The sequence below is a fragment of the Denticeps clupeoides genome, chromosome 14 (genome assembly GCF_900700375.1).
Source record: "Denticeps clupeoides chromosome 14, fDenClu1.1, whole genome shotgun sequence".
Taxonomy (NCBI): Eukaryota; Metazoa; Chordata; class Actinopteri; order Clupeiformes; family Denticipitidae; genus Denticeps; species Denticeps clupeoides.
The window spans coordinates 1,297,270-1,323,945 of NC_041720.1; the positions used below are offsets into that span (position 1 = coordinate 1,297,270).

The following is a 26,676-nucleotide window of genomic DNA, read 5'->3' on the forward strand; positions in this document are numbered from 1 at the left end:
ATAATATAACCGAAGGAAGTCCAGTGGGAATTTCAGCATATACACGTAATTGTTTTATTCCATTTGGGAAATCTTGTTAACAGTTCGTCCAGGATTTTGCGATTGTGTGATCCCAACAATTAACACAAATTCAGTCACTCAGTGCAAATTATTTGCATTTTTTTTTTTTCACTTTTGTCGAATCACTGCAATTTTTTGCCATTTTGACATGTTGCAGCAGTTTTTACATTTTGCGTGACTGAAACATAATCAGTTTTACATCCACGTTACCGAACATGCAGATATGTGCGACAGGACTGCTGCTCATGTACCCTCAAAAATTTCCACTAATGGTCATGCAGAACAGTTCCCAAGTGTTCTGCACGAAAGGTGGGGTAAACATTTGTTACAGAGAGTTGCAGATATGCTCGACCACCCAAAGCAAATCATCCTGATGTAGCCTCGCTTATTTCAGCGTTTTTTACTAGCAACCTTCTGAAGAAATAAACACTGCCAGTTGTATAGCAAATTTTTACTAAAGTTGCCACAAATTCGGGTATTTTAGATCGCAATGATCGCAAAAGTTTATCGTGAAATCCTGGAAGGACGGTTTTAAATAACAACGCAACATTTGAGGAGGAAGTTCGGCTTCAAGTCTGACTGTTTGAAATTTTGTGTCTCCAAATATAGAGCCTGATGTGGTGAGAAATCTGTTGACCACTGAGATCACAACATATTCAGTGTCTCTGGCCTGGAGCAGCCCACGAGGACCAAACTTCCTTCTATAGAATTAATTTTTCAAACGGAACTGGAACCGTCTAGCCTCAATACCACAGACTTGTCAATTATCATCACCAGTTTGACACCAGGAGTGGATTACCAATTTTTGGTCATGGCTGTAGCAGCGGATAAGACAACAGAAGGAAGTCCTGTAGGAATTTCATCATACACAAGTAAACGACTATGTGACATGGCAGAATGTCATTTGTTTCAGTACACCTTTATTGTAATGATCAATGGTATCAGAATTTTTTAACTTCAGATAATTTTTTCTGTTATTCCATAGAACCAGATGTGGTTAGAAATCTGTTGACCACTGAGATCACAACATCTTCAGTGTCTCTGGCCTGGAGCAGCCCACTGGGACAAAGTTCCTTCTATAGAATTACATTTTCAAACGGAACTGGAACCTCTAGTCCTCAATACCACAGACTTGTCAATTACCATCACCAGTCTGACACCAGGAGTGGATTACCAATTTTTGGTCATGGCTGTAGCAGCGGATAACACAACAGAAGGAAGTCCTGTAGAATTTCATCATACACAAGTAAACGACTATGTGACATGGCAGAATGTCATTTGTTTCAGTACACCTTTTATTGTAATGATCAATGGTATCAGAATTTTTTAACTTCAGATAATTTTTCTGTTTTTCCATAGAACCAGATGTGGTTAGAAATCTGTTGACCACTGAGATCACAACATCTTCAGTGTCTCTGGCCTGGAGCAGCCCACTGGGACAAAGTTCCTTCTATAGAATTACATTTTCAAACGGAACTGGAACCTCTAGCCTCAATACCACAGACTTGTCAATTACCATCACCAGTCTGACACCAGGAGTGGATTACCAATTTTTGGTCATGGCTGTAGCAGCGGATAACACAACAGAAGGAAGTCCTGTAGGACTTTCATCATACACAAGTAAATTATAATGTGACATGGCAGAATGTCTTTGGTTTCAGTCTACTATTAATTGTAACGATCAATTGTTTCCGAATTTTTTAAATTCAGATAATTTTTTCTGTTTTTCCATAGAACCAGATGTGGTTAGAAATTTGTTGGCCACTGAGATCACAACATCTTCAGTGTCTCTGGCCTGGAGCAGCCCACTGGGACAAAGTTCCTTCTATATAATTAAATGGACAGACGGAACAAGAATTTCCAGTGTCAAAACCACAGACTTGTCAATTACCATCAACAATTTGACACCAGGAGTGGATTACCAATTTTTGGTCATGGCTGTAGCTGCAGATAACACAACAGAAGGAAGTCCGGTGGGAATCTCAGCATATACAAGTAAATAATTTACATTGTTTGGGAACTTCATATTTACACCTGCATTTTGTTTTCATTAGAGAACAGTTTACAGTTTCAAAAATGTCGCATTTGGTTTCTCCTATTACTCAGAGCCTGACGTAGTCACAAACCTGGTGAGCACCGAGAACACAACATCTTCAGTTTCTCTGTCCTGGAACAGTCCAGAAGGAGAAAGTTCTTTCTACAGAATTGAATGGACAAGTGGCAGTGGAAGTTCCAGTTTTGATACCACAGACTTGTCAATTACCATCACCAGTCTGACACCAGGAGTGGATTACCAATTTTTGGTCATGGCTGTAGCAGCGGATAACACAACAGAAGGACGTCCTGTAGGAATTTCATTATACACAAGTAAATGATTATGTGACATGGCAGATTGTCATTTGTTTCAGTACACCTTTTGTTGTAACGATCAATGGGTTCCAAATTTTTTAACTTCAGATAATTTTTTCTGTTTTTCCATAGAACCAGATGTGGTTAGAAATCTGTTGACCACTGAGATCACAACATCTTCAGTGTCTCTGGCCTGGAGCAGCCCACTGGGACAAAGTTCCTTCTACAGAGTGGAATGGACAAACGGAACTGGAATTTCCAGTCTCAGTACCACAGACTTATCGGTTACCATTACTAGCCTGATATCAGGAGTGAATTACCAAGTCACAGTCATCACCTTGGCTGCAGATGGCATAACACAAGGAAGTCCTGTGGGAATATCACCGTATACAAGTAAACATTTCTCATGCAATATGGATATGGATATTTAATATGAGTTTTTTTTATTAAACAAACCTTTCCATGTTCTGCTACTTTACGTATTTTGTCACCTATTTCTTTAGAACCTGATTCGGTTAAAAATCTGGTGATCACCAACATCACAACATCTTCAGTGTCTCTATCCTGGAGCAATCCAGAGGGTCAAAGATCCTTCTACATAATTGAATGGACAAACGGAACAGGAATTACCATTCAAAACACCACAGAGTCATCAATTACCATTTCTAGTCTGACAGCAGGAGTGAACTACCAATTCAAGGTCACCACTGTAGCTGCAGATGGCATAACAGAAGGAAGTCCAGTGCGAACATCAACATATACAAGTAAATTTGAGTCATACAATCGGACGTGTTGGATTTACGAAACCGCCCCCTTGTTGTGACAATCAATGTTTTCCAAGTTCTTCAAGCTTTCATGTCTTATCCTTTCTGTCCTCAGAAGCTGATGCCATCATAAATCTGACGATTACTGATATCACAACATCATCCGTGTCTTTGACCTGGAATCGTCCACTGGGACAAAGTTCCTTCTATATAATTGAATGGACAGACGGAACAAGAATTTCCAGTCTCAATACCACAGACTTGTCAATTACCATTTCTAGTCTGACATCAGGAGTGAATTACCAATTCAAGTTCATAAGTGTAGCTGCAGATAACACAACAGAAGGAAGTCCGGTGGGAATCTCAGCATTTACAAGTAAATCATTTACATTGTTTGGGAACTACATATTTAGACTGCATTTTGTTTTCATTAGAGAATAGTTTACAGTTTCAAATATGTCACATTTGGTATCTCCTATTACTCAGAGCCTGATGTGGTCACAAACCTGGTGAGCACTGAGATCGCAACATCTTCAGTTTCTCTGTCCTGGAACAGTCCAGAAGGAGAAAGTTCTTTCTACAGAATTGAATGGACAAGTGGCAGTGGAAGTTCCAGTGTTGATACCACAGAGTTGTCAATTACCATCACTAGTTTGACACCAGGAGTGGATTACCAATTTACAGTCATCACCGTAGCAGCAGATAATATAACCGAAGGAAGTCCAGTGGGAATTTCAGCATATACACGTAATTGTTTTATTCCATTTGGGAAATCTTGTTAACAGTTCGTCCAGGATTTTGCGATTGTGTGATCCCAACAATTAACACAAATTCAGTCACTCAGTGCAAAGTATTTGCATTTTTTTTTTTCACTTTTGTCGAATCACTGCAATTTTTTGCCATTTTGACATGTTGCAGCAGTTTTTACATTTTGCGTGACTGAAACATAATCAGTTTTACATCCACGTTACCGAACATGCAGATATGTGCGACAGGACTGCTGCTCATGTACCCTCAAAAATTTCCACTAATGGTCATGCAGAACAGTTCCCAAGTGTTCTGCACGAAAGGTGGGGTAAACATTTGTTACAGAGAGTTGCAGATATGCTCGACCACCCAAAGCAAATCATCCTGATGTAGCCTCGCTTATTTCAGCGTTTTTACTACAACCTTCTGAAGAAATAAACACTGCCAGTTGTATAGCAAATTTTTACTAAAGTTGCCACAAATTCGGGTATTTTAGATCGCAATGATCACAAAAGTTTATCGTGAAAACCTGGAAGGACGGTTTTAAATAACAACGCAACATTTTGAGGAGGAAGTTCGGCTTCAAGTCTGACTGTTTGAAATTTTGTGTCTCCAAATATAGAGCCTGATGTGGTGAGAAATCTGTTGACCACTGAGATCACAACATATTCAGTGTCTCTGGCCTGGAGCAGCCCACGAGGACAAACTTCCTTCTATAGAATTAATTTTTCAAACGGAACTGGAACGTCTGGCCTCAATACCACAGACTTGTCAATTATCATCACCAGTTTGACACCAGGAGTGGATTACCAATTTTTGGTCATGGCTGTAGCAGCGGATAAGACAACAGAAGGAAGTCCTGTAGGAATTTCATCATACACAAGTAAACGACTATGTGACATGGCAGAATGTCATTTGTTTCAGTACACCTTTTATTGTAATGATCAATGGTATCAGAATTTTTTAACTTCAGATAATTTTTTCTGTTATTCCATAGAACCAGATGTGGTTAGAAATCTGTTGACCACTGAGATCACAACATCTTCAGTGTCTCTGGCCTGGAGCAGCCCACTGGGACAAAGTTCCTTCTATAGAATTACATTTTCAAACGGAACTGGAACCTCTAGTCTCAATACCACAGACTTGTCAATTACCATCACCAGTCTGACACCAGGAGTGGATTACCAATTTTTGGTCATGGCTGTAGCAGCGGATAACACAACAGAAGGAAGTCCTGTAGAAATTTCATCATACACAAGTAAACGACTATGTGACATGGCAGAATGTCATTTGTTTCAGTACACCTTTTATTGTAATGATCAATGGTATCAGAATTTTTTAACTTCAGATAATTTTTTCTGTTATTCCATAGAACCAGATGTGGTTAGAAATCTGTTGACCACTGAGATCACAACATCTTCAGTGTCTCTGGCCTGGAGCAGCCCACTGGGACAAAGTTCCTTCTATAGAATTACATTTTCAAACGGAACTGGAACCTCTAGCCTCAATACCACAGACTTGTCAATTACCATCACCAGTCTGACACCAGGAGTGGATTACCAATTTTTGGTCATGGCTGTAGCAGCGGATAACACAACAGAAGGAAGTCCTGTAGGACTTTCATCATACACAAGTAAATTATAATGTGACATGGCAGAATGTCTTTGGTTTCAGTCTACTATTAATTGTAACGATCAATTGTTTCCGAATTTTCTAAATTCAGATAATTTTTTTCTGTTTTTCCATAGAACCAGATGTGGTTAGAAATTTGTTGGCCACTGAGATCACAACATCTTCAGTGTCTCTGGCCTGGAGCAGCCCACTGGGACAAAGTTCATTCTATATAATTAAATGGACAGACAGAACAAGAATTTCCAGTGTCAAAACCACAGACTTGTCAATGACCATCAACAATTTGACACCAGGAGTGGATTACCAATTTTGGTCATGGCTGTAGCTGCAGATAACACAACAGAAGGAAGTCCGGTGGGAATCTCAGCATATACAAGTAAATAATTTACATTGTTTGGGAACTACATATTTACACTGCATTTTGTTTTCATTAGAGAACAGTTTACAGTTTCAAAAATGTCGCATTTGGTTTCTCCTATTACTCAGAGCCTGACGTAGTCACAAACCTGGTGAGCACCGAGAACACAACATCTTCAGTTTCTCTGTCCTGGAACAGTCCAGAAGGAGAAAGTTCTTTCTACAGAATTGAATGGACAAGTGGCAGTGGAAGTTCCAGTGTTGATACCACAGACTTGTCAATTACCATCACCAGTCTGACACCAGGAGTGGATTACCAATTTTTGGTCATGGCTGTAGCAGCGGATAACACAACAGAAGGACGTCCTGTAGGAATTTCATTATACACAAGTAAATGATTATGTGACATGGCATATTGTCATTTGTTTCAGTACACCTTTTGTTGTAACGATCAATGGGTTCCAAATTTTTTAACTTCACATTATTTTTTCTGTTTTTCCATAGAACCAGATGTGGTTAGAAATCTGTTGACCACTGAGATCACAACATCTTCAGTGTCTCTGGCCTGGAGCAGCCCACTGGGACAAAGTTCCTTCTACAGAGTGGAATGGACAAACGGAACTGGAATTTCCAGTCTCAGTACCACAGACTTATCGGTTACCATTACTAGCCTGATATCAGGAGTGAATTACCAAGTCACAGTCATCACCTTGGCTGCAGATGGCATAACACAAGGAAGTCCTGTGGGAATATCACCGTATACAAGTAAACATTTCTCATGCAATATGGATATGGATATTTAATATGAGTTTTTTTTATTAAACAAACCTTTCCATGTTCTGCTACTTTACGTATTTTGTCACCTATTTCTTTAGAACCTGATTCGGTTAAAAATCTTGTGACTCACCAACATCACAACATCTTCAGTGTCTCTATCCTGGAGCAATCCAGAGGGTCAAAGATCCTTCTACATAATTGAATGGACAAACGGAACAGGAATTACCATTCAAAACACCACAGAGTCATCAATTACCATTTCTAGTCTGACAGCAGGAGTGAACTACCAATTCAAGGTCACTACTGTAGCTGCAGATGGCATAACAGAAGGAAGTCCAGTGCGAACATCAACATATACAAGTAAATTTGAGTCATACAATCGGACGTGTTGGATTTACTGAAACCGCCCCCTTGTTGTGACAATCAATGTTTTCCAAGTTCTTCAAGCTTTCATGTCTTATCCTTTCTGTCCTCAGAAGCTGATGCCATCATAAATCTGACGATTACTGATATCACAACATCATCAGTGTCTTTGACCTGGAATCGTCCACTGGGACAAAGTTCCTTCTATATAATTGAATGGACAGACGGAACAAGAATTTCCAGTCTCAATACCACAGACTTGTCAATTACCATTTCTAGTCTTACATCAGGAGTGAATTACCAATTCAAGTTCATAAGTGTAGCTGCAGATAACACAACAGAAGGAAGTCCGGTGGGAATCTCAGCATTTACAAGTAAATCATTTACATTGTTTGGGAACTACATATTTAGACTGCATTTTTTGTTTTCATTAGAGAACAGTTTACAGTTTCAAATATGTCACATTTGGTATCTCCTATTACTCAGAGCCTGATGTGGTCACAAACCTGGTGAGCACTCAGATCGCAACATCTTCAGTTTCTCTGTCCTGGAACAGTCCAGAAGGAGAAAGTTCCTTCTACAGAATTGAATGGACAAGTGGCAGTGGAAGTTCCAGTGTTGATACCACAGAGTTGTCAATTACCATCACTAGTTTGACACCAGGAGTAGATTACCAATTTACAGTCATCACCGTAGCAGCAGATAATATAACCGAAGGAAGTCCAGTGGGAATTTCAGCATATACACGTAATTGTTTTATTCCATTCGGGAAATCTTGTTAACAGTTCGTCCAGGATTTTGCGATTGTGTGATCCCAACAATTAACACAAATTCAGCCACTAAGTGCAAATTATTTGCGTTTTTTTTTTTTTTCACTTTTGTCGAATCACTGCAATTTTTTGCCATTTTGACTTATTGCAGCAGTTTTTTACATTTTGCGTGACTGAAACATAATCAGTTTTACATCCACGTTACCGAACATGCAGATATATGCGACAGGACTGCTGCTCATGTACCCTCAAAAATTTCCACTAATGGTCATGCAGAACAGTTCCCAAGTGTTCTGCACGAAAGGTGGGGTAAACATTTGTTACAGAGAGTTGCAGATATGCTCGACCACCCAAAGCAAATCATACTGATGTAGCCTCGCTTATTTCAGCGTTTTTACTACAACCTTCTGAAGAAATAAACACTGCCAGTTGTATAGCAAATTTTTACTAAAGTTGCCACAAATTCGGGTATTTTAGATCGCAATGATCACAAAAGTTTATCGTGAAAACCTGGAAGGACGGTTTTAAATAACAACGCAACATTTTGAGGAGGAAGTTCGGCTTCAAGTCTGACTGTTTGAAATTTTGTGTCTCCAAATATAGAGCCTGATGTGGTGAGAAATCTGTTGACCACTGAGATCACAACATATTCAGTGTCTCTGGCCTGGAGCAGCCCACGAGGACAAACTTCCTTCTATAGAATTAATTTTTCAAACGGAACTGGAACCTCTAGCCTCAATACAACAGACTTGTCAATTATCATCACCAGTTTGACACCAGGAGTGGATTACCAGTTTTTGGTCATGGCTGTAGCAGCGGATAAGACAACAGAAGGAAGTCCTGTAGGAATTTCATCATACACAAGTAAATGACTATGTGACATGGCAGAATGTCATTTGTTTCAGTACACCTTTTATTGTAATGATCATTGGTATCAGAATTTTTTAACTTCAATATTTTTTTCTGTTATTCCATAGAACCAGATGTGGTTAGAAATCTGTTGACCACTGAGATCACAACATCTTCAGTGTCTCTGGCCTGGAGCAGCCCACTGGGACAAAGTTCCTTCTATAGAATTACATCTTCAAAAGGAACTGGAACCTCTAGCCTCAATACCACAGACTTGTCAATTACCATCACCAGTCTGACACCAGGAGTGGATTACCAATTTTTGGTCATGGCTGTAGCAGCGGATAACACAACAGAAGGAAGTCCTGTAGGACTTTCATCATACACAAGTAAATTATAATGTGACATGGCAGAATGTCTTTGGTTTCAGTCTACTATTAATTGTAACGATCAATTGTTTCCGAATTTTTTAAATTCAGATAATTTTTTCTGTTTTTCCATAGAACCAGATGTGGTTAGAAATCTGTTGACCACTGAGATCACAACATCTTCAGTGTCTCTGGCCTGGAGCAGGCCACTGGGACAAAGTTCCTTCTATATAATTAAATGGACAGACGGAACAAGAATTTCCAGTGTCAAAACCACAGACTTGTCAATTACCATCAACAATTTGACACCAGGAGTGGATTACCAATTTTTGGTCATGGCTGTAGCTGCAGATAACACAACAGAAGGAAGTCCGGTGGGAATCTCAGCATATACAAGTAAATAATTTACATTGTTTGGGAACTTCATATTTACACCGCATTTTGTTTTCATTAGAGAACAGTTTACAGTTTCAAAAATGTCGCATTTGGTTTCTCCTATTACTCAGAGCCTGACGTAGTCACAAACCTGGTGAGCACCGACAACACAACATCTTCAGTTTCTCTGTCCTGGAACAGTCCAGAAGGAGAAAGTTCTTTCTACAGAATTGAATGGACAAGTGGCAGTGGAAGTTCCAGTTTTGATACCACAGACTTGTCAATTACCATCACCAGTCTGACACCAGGAGTGGATTACCAATTTTTGGTCATGGCTGTAGCAGCGGATAACACAACAGAAGGACGTCCTGTAGGAATTTCATTATACACAAGTAAATGATTATGTGACATGGCAGATTGTCATTTGTTTCAGTACACCTTTTGTTGTAACGATCAATGGGTTCCAAATTTTTTAACTTCACATTATTTTTTCTGTTTTTCCATAGAACCAGATGTGGTTAGAAATCTGTTGACCACTGAGATCACAACATCTTCAGTGTCTCTGGCCTGGAGCAGCCCACTGGGACAAAGTTCCTTCTACAGAGTGGAATGGACAAACGGAACTGGAATTTCCAGTCTCAGTACCACAGACTTATCGGTTACCATTACTAGCCTGATATCAGGAGTGAATTACCAAGTCACAGTCATAACCTTGGCTGCAGATGGCATAACACAAGGAAGTCCTGTGGGAATATCACCGTATACAAGTAAACATTTCTCATGCAATATGGATATGGATATTTAATATGAGTTTTTTTTATTAAACAAACCTTTCCATGTTCTGCTACTTTACGTATTTTGTCACCTATTTCTTTAGAACCTGATTCGGTTAAAAATCTGGTGATCACCAACATCACAACATCTTCAGTGTCTCTATCCTGGAGCAATCCAGAGGGTCAAAGATCCTTCTACATAATTGAATGGACAAACGGAACAGGAATTACCATTCAAAACACCACAGAGTCATCAATTACCATTTCTAGTCTGACAGCAGGAGTGAACTACCAATTCAAGGTCACCACTGTAGCTGCAGATGGCATAACAGAAGGAAGTCCAGTGCGAACATCAACATATACAAGTAAATTTGAGTCATACAATCGGACGTGTTGGATTTACGAAACTGCCCCCTTGTTGTGACAATCAATGTTTTCCAAGTTCTTCAAGCTTTCATGTCTTATCCTTTCTGTCCTCAGAAGCTGATGCCATCATAAATCTGACGATTACTGACATCACAACATCATCAGTGTCTTTGACCTGGAATCGTCCACTGGGACAAAGTTCCTTCTATATAATTGAATGGACAGACGGAACAAGAATTTCCAGTCTCAATACAACAAACTTGTCAATTACCATTTCTAGTCTGACATCAGGAGTGAATTACCAATTCAAGTTCATAAGTGTAGCTGCAGATAACACAACAGAAGGAAGTCCGGTGGGAATCTCAGCATTTACAAGTAAATCATTTACATTGTTTGGGAACTACATATTTAGACTGCATTTTGTTTTCATTAGAGAACAGTTTACAGTTTCAAATATGTCACATTTGGTATCTCCTATTACTCAGAGCCTGATGTGGTCACAAACCTGGTGAGCACTGAGATCGCAACATCTTCAGTTTCTCTGTCCTGGAACAGTCCAGAAGGAGAAAGTTCCTTCTACAGAATTGAATGGACAAGTGGCAGTGGAAGTTCCAGTGTTGATACCACAGAGTTGTCAATTACCATCACTAGTTTGACACCAGGAGTAGATTACCAAATTACAGTCATCACCGTAGCAGCAGATAATATAACCGAAGGAAGTCCAGTGGGAATTTCAGCATATACACGTAATTGTTTTATTCCATTCGGGAAATCTTGTTAACAGTTCGTCCAGGATTTTTGCGATTGTGTGATCCAAACAATTAACACAAACTCAGCCACTCAGTACAAATTATTTGCGTTTTTTTTTTTCCACTTTTGTCGAATCACTGCAATTTTTTGCCATTTTGACATATTGCAGCAGTTTTTACATTTTGCGGGACTGAAACATAATCAGTTTTACATCCACGTTACCGAACATGCAGATATATGCGACAGGACTGCTGCTCATGTACCCTCAAAAATTTCCACTAATGGTCATGCATAACAGTTCCCAAGAAAGTTGGGGTAAACATTTGTTACAGAGAGTTGCAGTTATGCGCGACCACCCAAAGCAAATCATCCTGATGTAGCCTCGCTTATTTCAATGTTTTTACAGCAACCCTCTGAAGAAACAAACACTGCAAGTTGTATAGCAATTTTTTTTCTAAAGTTGCCACAAATTCGGGTATTTTAGATTGCAATGATCGCAAAAGTTTAACGTGAAATCCTGGAAGGACGGTTTTAAATAAAAAAGCAACATTTTGCAGATAAAGATCGGCTTCAAGTCCGACTGTTTGAAATTTTGTGTCTCCAAATATAGAGCCTGATGTGGTGAGAAATCTGTTGACCACTGAGATAACAACATATACAGTGTCTCTGGCCTGGAGCAGCCCACGAGGACAAACTTCCTTCTATAGTATTAATTTTTCAAACGGAACTGGAACCTCTAGCCTCAATACCACAGACTTGTCAATTACCATCACCAGTCTGACACCAGGAGTGGATTACCAATTTTTGGTCATGGCTGTTGCAGCGGATAACACAACAGAAGGAAGTCCTGTAGGAATTTCATCATACACAAGTAAACGACTATGTGACATGCCAGAATGTCTTTTGTTTCAGTACACCTTTTATTGTAACGATCAATGGTTTCAGAATTTTTTTACTTCAGATTATTTTTTTCTATTATTCCATAGAACCAGATGTGGTTCGAAATCTGCTGACCACTGAGATCACAACATCTTCAGTGTCTCTGGCCTGGAGCAGCCCACTGGGACAAAGTTCCTTCTATAGAATTAATTTTTCAAACGGAACTGGAACCTCTAGCCTCAATACCACAGACTTGTCAATTACCATCACCAGTCTGACACCAGGAGTGGACTACCAATTTTTGGTCATGGCTGTAGCAGCGGATAACACAACAGAAGGAAGTCCTGTAGGAATTTCATCATACACAAGTAAATGATTATGTGACATAGCAGACTGACATTGATTTTCAGTACACCTTTTTTTTGTAACGATGAATTGTTTCCGAATTTTTTAAATTCAGATATTTTTTTCTGTTTTTCCATAGAACCAGATGTGGTTAGAAATCTGATGACCACTGAGATCACAACATCTTCGGTGTCTCTGGCCTGGAGCAGCCCACTAGGACAAAGTTCCTTCTATAGAATTACATTTTCCAATGGAACTGGAACCTCTAGCCTAAATACCACAGACTTGTCAATTACCATCACCAGTCTGACACCAGGAGTGATTTACCAATTTTTGGTCATGGCTGTAGCAGTGGATAACACAACAGAAGGAAGTCCTGTAGGGCTTTCTTCATACACAAGTAAATAATAATGTGCCATGGCAGAATGTCATTGGTTCTCAGTACACCTTTTATTGTAATGATCAATGGTTTCCGAATATTTTAACTTGAGATTAATTTTTTTGTTTTTCCATAGAACCAGATGTGGTTAGAAATCTGTTTACCACTGAGATCACAATATCTTCAGTGTCTCTGGCCTGGAGCATCCCACTGGGACAAAGTTCTTTCTACAGAGTGGAATGGACAAACGGAACTGGAATTTCCAGTCTCAGTACCACAGACTCATCGGTTACCATTACTAGCCTGATATCAGGAGTGAATTACCAAGTCACAGTCATCACCTTGGCTGCAGATGGCATAACACAAGGAAGTCCTGTGGGAATATCAGCGTATACAAGTAAACATTTCTCATGCAATGAGTTTTTTCTATTATACAAACCTTTCCATGTTCTGCTACTTTATGTATTTTATCACCTATTTCTTTAGAACCTGATTCGGTTAAAAATCTGGTGATCACCAACATCAAAACATCTTCAGTGTCTCTATCCTGGAACAATCCAGAGGGTCAAACATCCTTCTACATGATTGAATGGACAAACGGAACAGGAATTACCATTCAAAACACCACAGAGTCATCCATTACCATTTCTAGCCTGACAGCAGGAGTGAACTACCAATTCAAGGTCACCACTGTAGCTGCAGATGGCATAACAGAAGGAAGTCCAGTGCGAACATCAACATATACAAGTAAATTTGAGTCATTTACATTTAAATTTACAGCATTTATCAGACGCCCTTATCCAGAGCGACTTACAATCAGTAGTTACAGGGACAGTCTCCCTGGAGCAACTTAGGGTTAAGTGTCTTGCTCAGGGACACAATGGCAGTAAGTGGGATACAAACCTGGGTCTTCTGGTTTATAGGCGAGTGTGTTACCCACTAGGCTACTACCACCCTATATCATACAATCGGACGTGTGGGATTTACGAAACCGCCCCCCTGTTGTGACATTCAATGTTTTCCAAGTTCTTCAAGCTTTCATGTCTTATCCTTTCTGTCCTCAGAAGCTGATGCCATCATAAATCTGATGATTACTGATATCACAACATCATCAGTGTCTCTGACCTGGAATCGTCCACTGGGACAAAGTTCCTTCTATATAATTGAATGGACAGACGGAACAAGAATTTCCAGTCTCAATACCACAGACTTGTCAATTAACATTTCTAGTCTGACATCAGGAGTGAATTACCAATTCAAGTTCATAAGTGTAGCTGCAGATAACACAACAGAAGGAAGTCCAGTGGGAATCTCAGCATATACAAGTAAATCATTTACATTGTTTGGGAACTACATATTTAGACTGCATTTTGTTTTCATTAGAGACCAGTTTACAGTTTCAAATATGTCGCATTTGGTATCTCCTATTACTCAGAGCCTGATGTGGTCACAAACCTGGTGAGCACTGAGATCACAACATCTTCAGTTTCTCTTTCCTGGAAAAGTCCAGAGGGAGCAAGTTCCTTCTACAGAATTGAATGGACAAGTGGCAGTGGAAGTTCCAGTGTTGATACCACAGAGTTGTCAATTACCATCACTAGTTTGACACCAGGAGTGGATTACCAATTCACAGTCATCACCATAGCAGCAGATAATATAACTGAGGGAAGTCCAGTGGGAATTTCATCATACACAAGTAAGTGATTATGTGAAATTGCAGAATGTCATTGGTTATCAGTACACCTTATTTGTAACGATCAATGGTTTCCGAGTTCTGTAACATCAGATTATTTTTTATTTTTTTATGTTGAAGCCGATTACTGGTTTCCAAGTTCTTTAACTTTAGATTATTTTTTCTATTTTCCCATAGAACCAGATGTGGTTAGAAATCTGATGAACACTGAGGTCACAACATCTTCTGTGTCTCTGGCCTGGAGCAGCCCACTGGGACAAAGTTCTTTCTACAGAGTGGAATGGACAAATGGAACTGGAATTTCCAGTCTCAGTACCACAGACTTATCGGTTACCATTACTAGCCTGATATCAGGAGTGAATTACCAAGTCACAGTCATCACCTTGGCTGCAGATGGCATAACAGAAGGAAGTCCTCTAGGAATTTCATCATACACAAGTAAATTCATTATGTCTCATGGCAGAATAGTATGCCTTTTTTGTAACGATCATTGGTTTCCGAGTTCTGTAACATCAGACTATTTTATCCTTTTTTCCCATAGAACCAGATGTGGTTAGAAATCTGTTGACCACTGAGATCACAACATCTTCGGTGTCTCTGGCCTGGAGAAGCCCTCTGGGACAAAGTTCTTTCTACAGAGTGGAATGGACAAATGGAATTGGAATTTCCAGTCTTAGTACCACAGACTTATCAGTTACCATTACTAGCCTGATATCAGGAGTGAATTACCAAGTCACAGTCATCACCTTGGCTGCAGATGGCATAACACAAGGACGTCCTGTGGGAATATCAGTGTATACAAGTAAATGATTATGTGACATGGCAGAATGTCATTTGTTCTCAGTACACCTTTTTGTAATGATCAATGGTTTCCAAGTTCTGTAACTCTAAATAATTTTTTTTTTTTTTTCTATAGAACCAGACGTGGTTAGAAATCTGATGACCACTGACATCACAACATCTTCTGTGTCTCTGGCCTGGAGCAGCCCACTAGGACAAAGTTCCTTTTATAGAGTGGAATGGACAAATGGAATTGGAATTTCCAGTCTCAGTACCACAGACTTATCAGTTACCATTACTAGCCTGATATCAGGAGTGAATTACCAAGTCACAGTCATTGCCTTGGCTGCAGATGGCATTACAGAAGGAAGTCCTGTTCGAATATCAGCGTATACAAGTAAGTTTTTATGTGACAAGTCATGGGTTTACAATACTCTCTTTCTCTAATGATCAATATCTGGACTTTACTTTACTTTACTTTACTTTATTTAGCAGACGCTTTTATCCAAAGCGACTTACAAGAGGAAGACACCAGCAATTCTCGGTCGATTTCTATAGAATATTGAGTTTACAAACTAAGAGCCCTGATAAGGCTCAAACTTGTCAGTGAAGAGCATGCTCAGAGATTGTTAGGTGCTAGATGAAGAAAAATTATAATGTATTTATACATTTTTGTATTGATTGTGCAATGTGTACGCATGTGCATGTGTAAGTGTTAGATTTATCTGTAATATTTTTTGAACAAGCGGGTTTTCACCTGCTTCTTAAAAGTGGTGATAGTCTCGGCTAGTCATGTGGAGGAGGGCAGGTTGTTCCACCAGCCAGGGACAACAACGGAGAACAGAGATGATTTGAATCGGAGACCCAGTGAAGAAGGAATTTGTAGTCTCCTTTCGTTTGCAGATCTGAGAGAGCATGCAGGAGTGTAGCTAGGTAGTATTGTGTTGATGTAGGAGGGCGCAGTTCCATTTACAGCCCTGTGGGCAAGCATCAAGGATTTGAACTCAATGCGAGCAGCTACCGGGAGCCAGTGGAGGGAGGTAAGAAGAGGTGTAACATGGGTGTATTTTGGCTGATTGAAGATGAGACGGGCTGCCATATTTTGGATCATCTGGAGTGGTTTTATGGTGACTGCAGAGGCTCCAGCCAGGAGAGAGTTACAGTAGTCGAGTTTGGAGATGACCATTGCCTGGACGAGGAGCTGCGTAGCCTGTTGTGAGAGAAAAGGCCGAATCTTGCGAATGTTGTAGAGAGTGACAGAATGATACAGCAGTGGACAGCAGTGGACAGAATGATACAGCAAAAATGTTCTTGAAAAATCTGAGTCGCTACTTTAACGTGGAATAGTCTGGAGAATTGCTTGAGTGTGCATTCGCATACTTTGCTGACAAGCTAACAAGCTGACAAGCTGGGTTGAGTGCAGTGGAATGGTGGTTGTATTGGTTTGACAGAATGCTGGTTAGCGTACTGAGTGGAAACAGTGCAATGGTCGGCACATGAGTTGCAGCGTTGCAGATAGAGAGAAAAGTCCACAAACAAAGTTTTCAATTCCCAGCAGTGAGAATCAGCATGCAGAGAGTGAAATAAAGGAAAGGAGAAAGGGATAGAGGAAGAGAAAGAAAAAGCCAGGAGAAAACAGGGAGAGAAGAAACTGGAGGGAAACCAGCCAGTTACCGATGGAAAGGAAAGGAAGTTCCCAGAGACCAATCACAGAAAAATCTTTTTAAAATACATTTGACCCCCAGGAAGTTGCCACAGACCAATCAGAATGTGTTGTTTCTGCCCTGTCACGCCCTTGGTGTCTCCTGTCTGGGGCCAACAAAGATGAAACAGGGGATCTCAAACAAATGGCTGGCCTTTCACACCTCTTGCTTGGGGGAAGGCTATTTGACAAAGATATGGAGAACAGAGGTGATGAACCTCAACGCAAGACGAAACTGCAGAACGTCATGGACCTGCAACTTCCCATCTTACAATACAATAAAACATGATCTGGGAACAAACAGGGTCATACACAGTGAGACAGTTGTGTAGAATCATGGATTCACTATATACAAGCTGCAAGCAAATGTCCCTTTTTTTATATTGTCTTCTTCATGGGTTATGGGTAGCTCGCTGACCATAGGGATGTTGATTACCTGAGCACTATTACCAGAAGTATTAAGGGCGTGCAGCAGTGGTGATGCGGAATACAACTGTAGTGAAATGGGGGGATCTAGTTGCAGAGACATACAGCTGTGTATGTGAGTTTGCTATTTGTGTACGGATGCAGAGGCTGCCGAAACTAAAAAACCCACCAGTGTTTGCATTCGTGTGAGTGCAGAGTATGCTAGAGGTTAGTCACAACAATAAGGATAGACCATACTTTAAGTCGAGTTGAGATGAGCCAAGCCAGAGACTGGTAGACTTCAATGACTGAGGGACGAGCTTTGGCCCCATGATACTGTCACATGACAGGAACTTACTTTGACACAATCCGCTTTTAATGTGCTTGTATCATGACACCTAAAATCATGTATTTCACTCTTCTCCTCTTTTAACAGTAATAACTACTACAGCAAGTACAACTACCATGATAGCAACCACAATGCCTCTTCCTACTACAACTGTGACGATGCAGCTGACCATTAATGAAAATTTCGACACTGCCTTGAATGAAAAAACCTCATTGAAATATCAAAAATATTCCAGCGACATAAAAAATGCAGTAAGTATTTTCAAGTTATGCTGTCCTACGAGTGCAACTATACAAATAAATGGATGCCACAGATTCTTATGAAATGTATGTATGGAATCCTGATCTATCTGATTTTGAAAATTTATTAGCCTTTTTGTATTGAAACAATGTTCCTGAAAAAATATTTTCTTCAATACAAAATAATTATAAATTAGTGTTTGAACGCACACCCTAATACATTTTTAAAAACAGATGGAACATGTTTTCTTCCATAGTAGTGAGCTGTCCGTTGTCCACTGTCATTTTCCCATAACATTTTTTTAACTCAAATTGGTTTTGAAATGTCTTTTGAATCTAATAAAATAAACAATGTTTTTGTATTGTTTTCCTAAGAATTTCCTCATAAATGATCCATTTCACAATGTTAGGAAGGGAAAATAATTTTTATGCATTTCCAAAATGTAGCAATCCTGTAATGAAGACATTTAACTAATTTAATTATCAATGTGTATCTCACTCAGACTGACAGCAGCTATAACAACTACGACGGTTACAGAAAGAATTCTGCAAAAGTCACCCAATTCAGGTACATTATCCAAAAATATATTTTGGCTAATGCAAATTTTTCGTTTTCAACAATTTAAATTTGGATTGTTAAAAAGTCTTGGTGTAATAGTTTTTTAAAAATGTAGTTTTAAGTCACCATTGTCACCATTGTGACTTACGTAAGTCACTCTAGACAAGAATGTCTGCCAAATGCTGTAAATGTAAATTTTTTTTTGAACAGCAAGTGAACCATTTTGGTATACTGTAGACTCAAGCAATTGTGTCTATTCACAACTTAATTGAAACAAGCTTTTTTTCAATGAATGATTTGTCAATTAATTAATTTCTTCAGGGCTGGAAGTGTAATTGCAGACATTTCTTTTGAGACAAGTGCCACGCTTGATTTCTTGGATGCGGCTAAAGCTGTGGCAGTCAATCTAAAAAATAGGAATTATGATGTACCCAGCAATCCGATGGCACAGACAGGTGAGAACATATGATCTTCCACTTGTTGACATTTAAGGTCATTTATCAGGCTGATGACACTGTAACTACATGCTGTCTGGATAACTTTATAGAGGCCCATTATCCAAAAGAATTACAATTAGTTCGAATGGAATGTCATGTCCACTAATGCAGGTGCAGGTTGTTAACTGAAAAAGTTCAACTGGCCTTATTTACACTATCTGGTGCATCAACATTAGTCCTAGCTTTGTCTATTAAAAGTTCATTAACACACTCACCAATGAACAAGAAACCCCACTTACTACCATCGGGCCCCTAAGCAAGATACTTAACCCTGAGTGTCTCCAGGGAGACTGTCCCTGTAACTACTGATTAATAGGCGATCTGGATTAGGGCGTCTAATAAATGTTGTAAGTGCAATTTTTTAAGTGTTCAAATTCAGGATCAAGTGAGATTAATTGGGTGGTAGTAGCCTAGCTCGCCTATGAACCAGAAATCCCAGGTTCAAAAACCACATTCTACCATCGTGTCCCTGAGCAAGACACTTAACCTTGAGTGTCTCCAGGGAGACTGTCCCTGTCACTACTTACTGTAAGTCACTTTGGCTAAAGGCATCACATAAATGTAAAAAAATATTAAATGTAAATAATATTTATATTATTTGTTTCCGCTATACACATGTTAGACAACTATGTTTCTGTGGAACCTGGAGTTACATGTAACATTTAAATAAAGTTAGACTTTCATGTGTGTGACTGTGACGAACTAGGCTACATAGCGTGAAGTTAAATAAAACATGTAGACAACAAAGAGGGCCGACAGAGCTAAACTTGTGAGATGAACAAGGAAAGTAAAAGAGAAAAGAGTGTGCCAAAGACTGTTCAGGTGTCTGATGGCCTAAGGAATGAAGCAGTTGGTAGTGAGGGTTCCGAATGTTTTGGTACCTTTTTCCAGATGGTAGGAGGGTGAAGAGTGCATGTGAGGGGTGTCCTTCACAATGCTGGTGGCTTTCCTGGTGCAGCGTGTGTGGTAAATGTTTGTTATTGTGGGTCTTGTGGTCCGATGCAGTTCAGTTTCCAAACCAGATGGTGATGCAGCTGGTGAGAATGCTCTCAATGGTCCCTCTATAGAAGGTGGTGAGGATGGGTGGTGGGAGCTTTCCTCAGCCTCTGCAGGAAGTAAAGACGCTGCTGGGCTTTCTTGGCTGATGAGCTGCTGTTGAGAGCCCACTAGGTTCTCATCTTGATTAACACCAAGAAACTTTGTGTTCTTGATGATTTTGATGTTGAATGGAGAGTGGTCCCTCCATTCTCTTCTGTTGTTAACAATCATCTCTTTCATTTTGTCCACATTGAGAAACAGATTGCTGATCTTACACCAGTCCGTCAGTCATTGCACCTCCTCTCTGTACCCTGACTCATTGTTCTTGCTGATGAGACCCACCACATGCCATCGGCAAACTTGATGATGTGGTTGGGAAGAAGTGATGGACTTCAAGACTGTGATGTCATCAGTGCATTTGCTGATGTAGCTGTTCACTGATGTCATTACTCCTCCAAGTATATGGTGTTGTTGCCATTGGTTGCAGCTTTCCTGAACATTTGCCTGTCAGTGCACTCAAAACAGTGTTGAAGAGCAGAGATGGCTCCTGCTAGTCAGGTTCTCACCTGCTTCAGAACTGGTTTTGTGCATCTGACGAGCAGTCTGTATGTTGGAATTAGCATAGCAGTGATGTGGTTGTATTGTCCAAAATGGGGTTGGGGCTCCATCTGGTACGCATATACATTTACAGCATTTACCAGATGTCCTTATCCAGATCGACTTACGGTCAGTAGTTACAGGGACAGTCCCCCCCTGGAGACATTCAGGGTTAAGTGTCTTGCTCAGGGACATGATGGTAGTAAGTGGTATTTGAACCTGGGTCTTCTGGTTCATAAGTGAGTGTGTTACCCACTAGTCCTACTACCACCAGTGTGTTTTCCCATCTCAGTCCACATACTGATAGAATTTACGGCAGCAATGAACAGTCTATCAGGGTGTGCATTCTGAAGAGCACTTCCTTAACATTAGCGTTGGGTGGAATGTACACTTCTATTACGAATGAATACTGACGTAAATTCCTGTGGTAATTTAAAGGGTCTGCACCTCAAAGTCATCACCAGCAATGAACAGTAGCATTACTGTCGGAGTGAAATGCAGTAAGCGTGTCTAGTGGAATCTCTGTTACATTTACATTTACATTTACGGCATTTATCAGACGCCCTTATCCAGAGCGACTTACAATCAGTAGTTACAGGGACAGTCCCCCTGGAGCAACTTATGGTTAAGTGTCTTGCTCAGGGACACAATGGTAGTAAGTGGGATTCGAACCCGGGTCTTCTGGTTCATAGGCGAGTGTGTTACCCACTAGGCTACTACCACCCATTTTAAAAGGAGACACATTTTTGTCCTTGAATAGGACAAAAATCCCTCATGTTTACAACAAATTTGTATATTTTCTATAATAATGTACTAATGGCTTTTTGTTCTTATGTCAAAGTGATAAGTCAACTAATCATCAATGACCTGAAGATATATCCAAATCAAAATATGACATTGCAGTGTCCTAATGTGGACAATCCTGATTGGACAGTCAATGGGAATGTACCAACAGATGCTAAATACAGAAAAGAAAGTGGACAACTCACAGTGATGGGTGTTGGTTTAGTTGATAATGGTAAGTTACAATATGCAAAACAGGGACATAATTTTAAAAATGCCACCCGCAACATACAAACACAGCCAATGACACAATGACATGATATCGTGGCTTTTAATGATAATGCCTTTATTAATAATACTGTATCATTCATTATTTTTATACAGCTCGGTATGCCTGTACAACAACAAAGAACTCGATACCCTTCATTCAGTGGCAGGACGTTGATGTTGTCCAGACATTACCCATTATCCAAACGAGTATAGACAACCAGCAGCTTGAGTGTGTGGTCAAGACTACTGACTTACAGTGCTGTGTCAATCCTGCTGATGTTTACCAAGTTCAGTGGGTCTCTTTAGATGGAAATGGTAATTATTTTTCATTCATTATGTTTTTTTTTTTTCATTTCGTTCATTATGGCATTGAAATATTAAATGAATGCTTTATAGGTTTACTATTATTGCATCTACATCATGCATCTTTTTGCCGATTGGCATTAATCCTGGGATCCATAATGTTTCACAAATCTTGTGAGTTATTGTATAGCCCTACATTGTTTAAAAAAACACAATTTTGAACATGAGTCGGGTCCATACATTTTGTGACATCGACAAAATACTTATCTTTTTGACATTGTACACCAACATAATGGCTTTGCATTTCAGCATTTTACAGCCAAATTACAACAGTTTCTATATGTGGCCAAGGGACCAATAGTAATGGGACAAATTAACAATCATAAATCAAACTTTTTAATACTTGGTTGGTAATCCTTTGCATCCCTTGACATCTGGAACGCATAGACATCATAATTCAAGTTGGCAAACATGTATTGCGTGTATTGAAGTCTGTATTAATGGGTCAACACGTCACGTTTATATATATGCACTGTGTGATTTTCAGTGTTATACAGTGGACCAGGCAATGGTGGCTGTATCACCTATAGTTTTACAGTTTCTGAAGACGCATGCAATGATCAGCAGTTCATATGCCAACTCACAAACCCTGGACTGAATATATATAATTATGCAAGAAAAAATGTCCTTTTGCAAATACTGCCAAAAGGTTCTGGTAAGTTTGTTTTTATCCTTACCCCTCCACCAGATGATGATTATTATTATTAGTAGTAGTAATAGTAGTTAGATTTAGATCAATCTTTGAATCTTTTTCCATAAACAAAATCAATTTACAGTAGATTATGATTCCAAAGCAGCTCTAACCATCAGGGACATTCACAATATATTTAATGTACTTGTCCAGCTAAAGTAATTGATTGTTTTTTGTGAACAGTAGTCAACTGTTCCGATGACACTTACGGCGCTGGAAAAGTGGGTGACAAAGCCACCGCGGCGTGTGCTAAAGGGTTTGTTGGTTACACAATGGCTGTATGCACCATAATTAACAACAACGCTGTGTGGACGGCCACAAAGGACACATGTGTATTAAATGTCATCTACAACCTACAAATACTGTCACAGGTAACACCGTGTTCTCCATTTCCATCCACAATACCACATAACTTCTAGAAAAAAACCTAACAAGACCGTTCCAAATGGCCCTTTAGCAGATCTGACCAACGTCAGCAGCAGACAATGTTTCTCACCATAAATGTTCTTGTAAGCTTGTAAAACGTCTTCAGTGGCTCTAGTAGACCTGGGTAGAATTGGTGGCTGTAATGTATTTATTGACTGTCTGAGCTATAACGTATGATCTCGATTTGTGTTTGTCGCCCCTGTAACAGTCTATCAGCGTTAACAACCTGGCAGAATTCATTGCAAACGTCTCTGCAGCTGCAACCAACACATCAAACATTGCTGCAATCACACAGTCAGCGGCAACGGTTCAAAGTGTCGTAGCTATCCTGGTCTCAATCGCAGACATTTCAGCCAACATCAAAATCAACCAGATTGTGATGCAGGTAAGACTACGGAGTGAAAATGTGCAGAAAGCGTCATTAAAAGACACGTGCAAAGAGACGATTTAAATATTTGACTCGGTTATTCATTCAGTAACAACACCATGTTTAGATTTAGTGTTACGCTGCTGTAGTCACTGATCTGAGGCCAGTGGGATGAGCCTGGCTTTATTCAAAACTACTTTGGCCAGTGATTTAGTTTGTTCAGTTCACTTTAAAAACCAGTTTGTTCATGAATCGCACGTCACTAGTTGACATCCGTCATGCCACCAACAGCTCTGACCTACTGGATGGAAGGTGGATAATAATTGAACTTTTTTTTGCTACACAGAACTTCATCCAGGTCATGGACATCATTGTGTCACCTGCAAGCACCGGTGTGTGGAATAACATTCACTCCAATACAACAGCAGACTCCAGTTCTTTCCTGCTGGAGTCGGTGGAGAAGATGGCAGGGTCTCTCACGGAGGACGTGTTCTCCATAACATCACAGTACATCAACCTGAACAAAACCCAGTTGAACGCAGACGTGAACTCGTTGTCCGTGAACGGCTCTGCGGAGATTCTCATCCCCCCTGCCCAGTTAACCGGGGGAAACCAGTCCATCACCACCATTGCCTTTTCCAACGAAACAAGTTTCTTACCAGTGAGAAACAAGAACAACTTCAACGAATCTACACGCAGCATCAACGGAATCGTTCTTCTCATCAAGATGAACGTAACGCTGAACAACATTTCTATGACCTTTGACACGATTAACAACTCCCTTGCAAATCCGCTCTGCGTTTTCTGGAACTTCACACTTTTCGACAGTGGAGGATGGGATACGTCAGGATGCACGGCTACACTGGTGGGGAATGGCACGGTCACCTGCGAATGTAACCACCTGACGTCCTTTTCCATTCTTATGTCCCCTTACGTCCCCTTTACTGGGGTCCAGAAGGACGTTTTGGACTACCTGACCTACATTGGCGTAGGAGTGTCGATGGGCAGCCTGGTTTTGTGCCTCATCATCGAGGCACTGGTGTGGAAGACGGTGACGAGGAGCGTGACATCGTACGTCCACCACGTGTCGGTGGTGAACATTGCCGTGTGTCTCCTTGCCGCGGACGTCTGGTTCATCATCGGCGCCGCCATACAGAGCAGCGGGAACGTGGGAGCCTGCAGCACAGCCACCTTCTTCACCCACCTCTTCTTCCTCGCCCTTTTCTTCTGGATGTTGCTCTCTGCCGCTTTCCTCTGCCGGGCAGTCGTGGCCATAACCCAGGTGGCAAAGTCAACCATGATGGCAATTGCCTTCACAGTGGGCTACATACCCCCCGTCCTGATCGCCGTCATAACCATAGCCTCCACTGCCCCGAAACAAGGGTACCTGAGTCCAGGTGCCTGCTGGCTCGACTGGGGAGACTATAAGCCCCTGCTGGCGTTCGTCATCCCAGCCTTAATGATCGTTGTGGTCAATTTTGTGATTCTGCTCACCGTCATGGTCAAAATGTTGAGGAGACCTGGAGGGAACGCCGTTCAAGCCTCGGAGAAGCAGACGTTCGTGGTCATAGCCCGGTGTGTGGCCATTTTAACGCCCATTTTCGGACTCACCTGGGGATTTGGGATTGGAACCGCAGTGGATCCCAACAACTATGGACTTCATCTTGTGTTTACTATCTTGAACGCTTTCCAGGTACAAATGTCCATTCAGGTTGAGTGGGTTAGGCTTGTTTTTAATTCCAGATCAATAGTTTTTCTATTGGTGTATCTACATATTTATGTTTATCTGGAATATGTAACTTTGTTCATATTTTTATAGATATGTGTTTATTTATTTTGATGCAGGGTTTCTTCATATTGCTCTTTGGAACACTTTTAGACAAAAAGGTAGGCTGAACATCCTTTTAGGTTTATAATCTGTAAAATGTATTTTGTATGTGGAAAAATGTGATTAGGCGAGCCGAGTAAAGTACATTTCCAAGTCGTTAACCATTTTTGTGCCTCAGATTGTGGCAGCTCTAGGCGAAAAGTTCAGCATCACGAGCTGGTCCTCCAACCGAACCAGGGTGAGTCCGTCTGCAGTTTAAAACCCTCCTCTCAGCCCACAGTGAGCGTCTGCTTACGTATTCCGTTCTTATTTCAATTAAAGAGCACAAGTGCTGGACAATCTTCATCAAGTGGATTCTTCAGGATATTTCGGCGACGACGTAAGTGCAACATGCATTGCGATACGTTCGAGGCCGATATGCAGAAAGTTCTCCGTGTTCACGTTCTGTTTCTTTGTCAGATGCCTACAATGTGACCGCCGTCTCAGGGGACACCAGAACATTTGGAAGCTCTTCTGCTTCTCCATAGTTCTGCCAGGAATGAGTCTAAAACTGTGAATCTACTCAGCACTGTTAGTCTTCATGTGCTCCATTGCCAAATGCTGTATTACTTGACCAATAATTGTTTGAAAAGCAAGTAACGTACATTTATATATAATTTCTCATTTTTCCTGCTAATTGAAGTGTTTCAATGTGAAACTGTCAATTTGGTTTAGGATGTGAAAAGCTTTATATATGTATAACGTTTTTTCTTATAAGATGCACTGGATCTTCAACACTGAAATACTTCAAATAATTCTTAATGAATCACATTCACTTTCTTTTCTTTCTTCTGTTTCATATGGTTCCATTTTATTGTGTGAACTATTATTTATTTATTATTTTTTAACGAATGGTGATCATTAATCAAAAACCAGTGAGCATATGATCTTAATATCATTACTTTTTCATGATTTTTTTGGTAAGGTTGAAATATTTGCAGCTGTAATTACAGCTTGCTACGGTTATGAGATTATTTGTCGTGCATTTATGTCCAGTTGTGCAAAGTGCCTGAACAGCACCACTTTCTGACACTATCGACAGTGACCACTAGGTGGCACAAGGACACGGTAAAATGCTGTAACAAGGAAATATTCAAAATTCACTTTGTATCCCAAGAAATAGCTTTTCAAACGCAACATGTTTGTT

At 40.2% G+C, this 26,676-nt stretch overlaps 1 protein-coding gene and 2 long non-coding RNA genes across 3 annotated transcripts; all 3 read left to right on the top strand.

The window, feature by feature from the left end:
- Positions 1-13,245: 13,245 nt before the first annotated feature.
- LOC114763851 (uncharacterized) lies at positions 13,246-14,027 on the top strand. The gene is made up of 3 exons (XR_003742389.1): positions 13,246-13,300; positions 13,390-13,650; positions 13,968-14,027. It is a non-coding gene; the product is annotated as an uncharacterized LOC114763851 (long non-coding RNA).
- A 142-nt stretch (positions 14,028-14,169) lies between these two features.
- LOC114763852 (uncharacterized) lies at positions 14,170-14,941 on the top strand. Its single transcript, XR_003742390.1, has 3 exons — positions 14,170-14,228; positions 14,339-14,599; positions 14,774-14,941. It is a non-coding gene; the product is annotated as an uncharacterized LOC114763852 (long non-coding RNA).
- A 64-nt stretch (positions 14,942-15,005) lies between these two features.
- On the top strand, positions 15,006-26,300 carry adgrf7 (adhesion G protein-coupled receptor F7). The gene is made up of 15 exons (XM_028953652.1): positions 15,006-15,034; positions 15,138-15,398; positions 15,513-15,773; positions 17,920-18,083; positions 18,575-18,639; positions 18,952-19,085; positions 21,604-21,780; positions 21,930-22,130; positions 23,053-23,240; positions 23,504-23,680; positions 24,009-25,355; positions 25,508-25,549; positions 25,669-25,728; positions 25,812-25,869; positions 25,950-26,300. Exons 3-15 carry the CDS (start codon positions 15,536-15,538, stop codon positions 26,015-26,017), a joined length of 2,919 nt encoding a protein of 972 aa, XP_028809485.1. The 5' UTR covers positions 15,006-15,034; positions 15,138-15,398; positions 15,513-15,535; the 3' UTR covers positions 26,018-26,300.
- The last annotated feature ends 376 nt before the right edge of the window (positions 26,301-26,676 follow it).